Source organism: Vanacampus margaritifer, chromosome 2 (genome assembly GCF_051991255.1).
Source record: "Vanacampus margaritifer isolate UIUO_Vmar chromosome 2, RoL_Vmar_1.0, whole genome shotgun sequence".
NCBI lineage: Eukaryota > Metazoa > Chordata > Actinopteri > Syngnathiformes > Syngnathidae > Vanacampus > Vanacampus margaritifer.
In genome coordinates this window covers 37,822,129-37,826,609 of record NC_135433.1, presented here as the reverse complement: position 1 = coordinate 37,826,609, position 4,481 = coordinate 37,822,129, and the positions used below count along the sequence as shown (strand labels likewise).

The 4,481-nt window shown below is 36.2% G+C and overlaps 1 protein-coding gene across 1 annotated transcript; it reads left to right on the top strand.

Annotated features, from left to right (window-relative positions):
- Positions 1–421: 421 nt before the first annotated feature.
- Positions 422–3,969, top strand: ccl25a (chemokine (C-C motif) ligand 25a). The gene is made up of 5 exons (XM_077559096.1): positions 422–557; positions 1,058–1,151; positions 1,556–1,673; positions 2,696–2,813; positions 2,886–3,969. The coding sequence occupies exons 2-5, from the start codon at positions 1,088–1,090 to the stop codon at positions 2,910–2,912; spliced, it is 327 nt and encodes a 108-aa protein (XP_077415222.1). The 5' UTR covers positions 422–557; positions 1,058–1,087; the 3' UTR covers positions 2,913–3,969.
- Positions 3,970–4,481: the final 512 nt, after the last annotated feature.

Here is a 4,481-nt window from a genome sequence, read left to right as displayed (position 1 = left end):
TTGGTCACATGATTGCAGGAATACCCATTGTCAACACTTAACGTGTTAATCTGCTAATTAGAAGATATATGAGTCATAAACGGTCAAATAAAAATGCTATTGTAAAGTTTTTGTTTTTTTTAGCAAATTGCTCCATAGAGCAGCTTTAAAGCATATTTTTCATTAAAAAAAATTAATTACGTCAATCAATCACGTTAATAATGCCACATCAGCAAAAAATTGACATGTCACTGCAACATGCCGTTCATCACTTGACTTGTTGTGCTAAGACATTCATGCAGCTTCTTTCTCCTTTGACTTAAATCAATAACGTCATGTCGACAGACAGCAGGTCACCACAGGAGATGTGTCCTATCTAACCTGTCTGTCATTAAGATAAAAAAAAACAAAAAAAAAACGTGTCTCCTGGAAAAACGAAAGAGAAATGAGTTGGGGTACAAAGGTGAGTCACTATTACGGAAATACGACACCTGCAAGACGCCCACTTTTTGACTTATAAGAAGGCCTCGCTTGCACAGGTAATACACACACCTGATCATCTTGCAAGCCCAACACAGGTAAGCAACACACACATACAAATTAGCAGCATTCATTCTTCTGTTATTATTTATTTTTACACGTATGAGTAAAAAAAAAAAATACTTTATGTAATCAAATTTTGTTGACACTTTAAAATAGCAAATGGTTAATTTATTTTTAAACTTGTATATTACACGAGTTAAAATAAATTGGCGAGTGTTTGACTTAATTTAAAAAAATGTTTGCCAGAGTTACATTTGAGAGTTTTTTTTTTTTAAACATCTGTGTGACTGTGAAAAATGTTTTAATGGTGCAAGGTTAATTTATGTTTGTGTGACTTCTACTAATATTAAAATGTGTTTACACTTGTATAACTTAAATATATGTTAAAAAAAAGAAATAGTTTGTTTGTGTGTGTAGTTGACTTTTTTTAAAGCCAACATCAACAAGCTAACATTTCCTGAAAGCATTGTGAGCAGCATATCCAAAGGTTGTCAGGTGAACAAATCAATGTGTCATTTCATTCCGATTATTGCAGACTTGCAGCCTAAAATCAATCGAGTGCAGCATGCGTTTCGACACGCCACTCATCCTCCTGGTCTTATCTTGCCTGAGTCTGGCAATGGCACAAGGTGAGGAAAAAAAAATACATATATAAAAACACCCCAGCTGGTTATTGTTTTTTTATGATGTTGACACACGACATACCAGAGGATATAAAATGAAGGTCAATGAGCATTGCTGTTTATTGCCCGTCCTCATTGCGCCTTCATTACTTCCTATTGGAATTCAATTGTGTATTGGACATACATGATCATATTCACAAATATATATATATATATATATATATATATATATATATATATATATATATATATATATATATATATATATATATATATATATATATATATATATATATATATATATGTCCTCTTATTGTTGTTGTTTTAGGGGTAACAAGGGAACACATTGTATCAGTCTGAAAAAAGTGTTATCCCTATTTCTAACAATACAACACAATTCTCTGCTTCAGTGTCCTACGACGATTGCTGCCTGACGTACGTGAAAGAGCTCAACAAAAGGACTCGGGAGCGTGCGGTCAAGTACAGAATTCAGGAGACGGATGGAGGCTGCAACATCCGCGCTGTCATGTGAGCAAACCCACATGCTACATGCAAACGTGCTCGTTTGGAATGTAGCCATACGTTTCGCATACTAATCCTCATGAAGGTGAGCTGGAGCAACAATGTCACAGATTGGCTTTAGCAACAGGTGCTTCTACTCAGAGCTTGTTGACCTGTTTGTTGAGTAGGAGCATCTGAGTCTAAAAGCAAACTGGTGTTTGTTTGTTTTTTTACTTTCTGGACCTGGATTTTGGCATCTGTGATGCCAGCTGACATTAGGCAAGACTATGGATTGGTCGCCATCTGATAAGAGAGCACACAATATAGATAAACAACCATAAACACCTATTTGGAGTCTTCAATGACGCTAACGTGTATGTTTTTAGAGTGTGGGAGCAAAACAAAGTACAGTCCTGCTATTCGTGGGGGACAGGGTTGGGGCCAGACGGTGAACAGTGAAAATACACAAATATTTGACACCCAATATAAATCCACTGGGGGAAAAAATCGTGAAAAATTAGGGGGAAAAAAATGTAAATGTGCAAACTCCCCTCCGGGAAAAAACATCTAAAAATATTGCTTTGCCACCATCTTGTGGACAAGAAAAAAACATGGAAGTGAGGAGCGTCATTTACTTAAGCCATAGCCATGTCTAATTGTAAACTGTGCTCTTCCGACATCTAGTGGCATCTTCAGGCAATTACAAACATTTGTGTGCGTGTGTCAAATAGCATAAAATGCTCATAACTTTTCACTCCTGAGCCGGGTTAGGTCTCAAACACTTTACACACCGCATTAAATTTGCAAGTGGGGCTAACTTATTTTTTCCACTTGTATGACTGATGTGCATGTTCAAATACTACTATTGAAACAGTTGAATGCTTTACAAGGGCGACGCATTGACACATGAATTCCATTTGTAATGTGGAAAAGTAATCCGGACTCATCTGAGACAGACTTCAGAGGCGTGTTTTTCCCTGCAGAAAATATCAAGGAAAAAGTGTAGATTGATCTTGCATTCAATTCCTTCTTTTGTGCCATCCTTGCAGCTTCACCATGCGGAAAGGCCGTGCATACTGCTGCGACCCGCAAGAGGCGTGGGTGCAGGGGCTGATGTCCAGCATCGACAAGAAAGCCGTCAAACACGTCAAGAAGATCGACCCAAAGGTCTTTCAGTTTTGTCATATATTTTCTTAAAAGTAGTGCAGCATGAAACTGAGTCTTGTTTTTTCTCTACAGCACCTGAGGGGTCGCTTGTCTGGCTGAGTGACACGTCAAACTCTTGGAAAAAAGGACAGACATGTTTTTACTTTTACTTTTGACTTTTTTGCATTGACTTGACGACTCCGCCTGACCATTAGATGACGAAACAGTGTTTATGTGCAAATGGAAACCATGAAATGTGAATCTGAAGCATGAGCCTTTGCTAAAGCAATATTACAATAAACCTGCTTAGCAACTAAAACCCCGCAAATGATTTATGTTCATTACTTAGAAACAAGGTTGTCTCAGGATGTCATTCTCAATGTTATCAACTAATACTTTTTTTAAACTACATATTGTAATAATAACACACAATATTAACTCATTCACTCCCGGCCATTTTTCACTGAAGCAACCCCCTTCGCTCCTGGCTGTTTTACTGGATTTTGACAGATTTTGCAAGGTCTACAGAATATAGTGTTTTATTGCAAAAAAAAAAAAACATGGAACCTACCAAAAGAAAGATTAGACTCTCTCCTTTCATCGTGAAAAAAAGCACATTTGTATCTGTTTCCGTTTTGCAGCAATTAGCATTAGAATATAGTTTCATCATTATTCACAAATCTGTTTAAAACAGTGGAGAAAGAGGTTTTTTTGCATCATGGCCCTGGTTGATCTCTTATACTCTGCTGCCACCTGTTGGCTGTTTTTGTAATAACTAACATTGCTTCAAGCATTCTCTTCATTTCAGAGGCTGCATCAAAGCCTTCTGTATGCTCTAGCATAAAAAATATAAAAAACATATAAATAGGTCTTTGGGAGCATGGTAATATTTAAAATAGAACGTATTCATACGTTTTTGGGAGTAAATTAGTTCATCATTGTACATCTTAAACAATCTTAAAATAAACATCCATGCATCCATATACACACACATTTGTATGTTATATGTCACAAATATATACACAAACAAATGCTTATGTAACAATATACAGTGGTGCCTTGAGATACAAGTTGAATTTGTTCCATGCTTGCAACTCAAAACACTAAAGTTATTAATCCGTACAAGCCTAAAGTTTTTATGTATGTGTTTAAAAAAAAATAAGACTAATATTAATAAAATAGAATGTAAAGAATGTCACTGTTTGTGCATTGTGTCTGCCTTTTATTACAGTCATGCAAACACAAAGCAATAATAATAATAATTTGTCTAAGAGTCTATTACTGGTGTGAGTCAGTAAGATGTTGTAATATTGGTCAGTGTGTTCAAATATTCATTGCTTCCAAAACAACAGCTATCAATGCTAAGTTAACAGTTAGCATGTCAGTAGAGTTTCCAATTATTAGTTTCTTCTAAATACACAACGCTTAGCCTGATAGTAAATTTCAAGTGGGAGTGGCATTAGACAGCTTGTTTTTTGATTGGTCACTATTTGCCAATCTGCTGCTGATTGTGTAATTGAACTGAATTGACTGTTACCCTGCAGTGCTCGCGTCACACGATTGAAAAACTCGTAAGTGGGTGACTCTAAACTCCAGACACACCTGTATTTACCGGTATGTTATTATTCTAATTACAAACTCACATCTACAGGAGGAGCCCGGGAGCAAAAAATCAATTATTTGCTACTG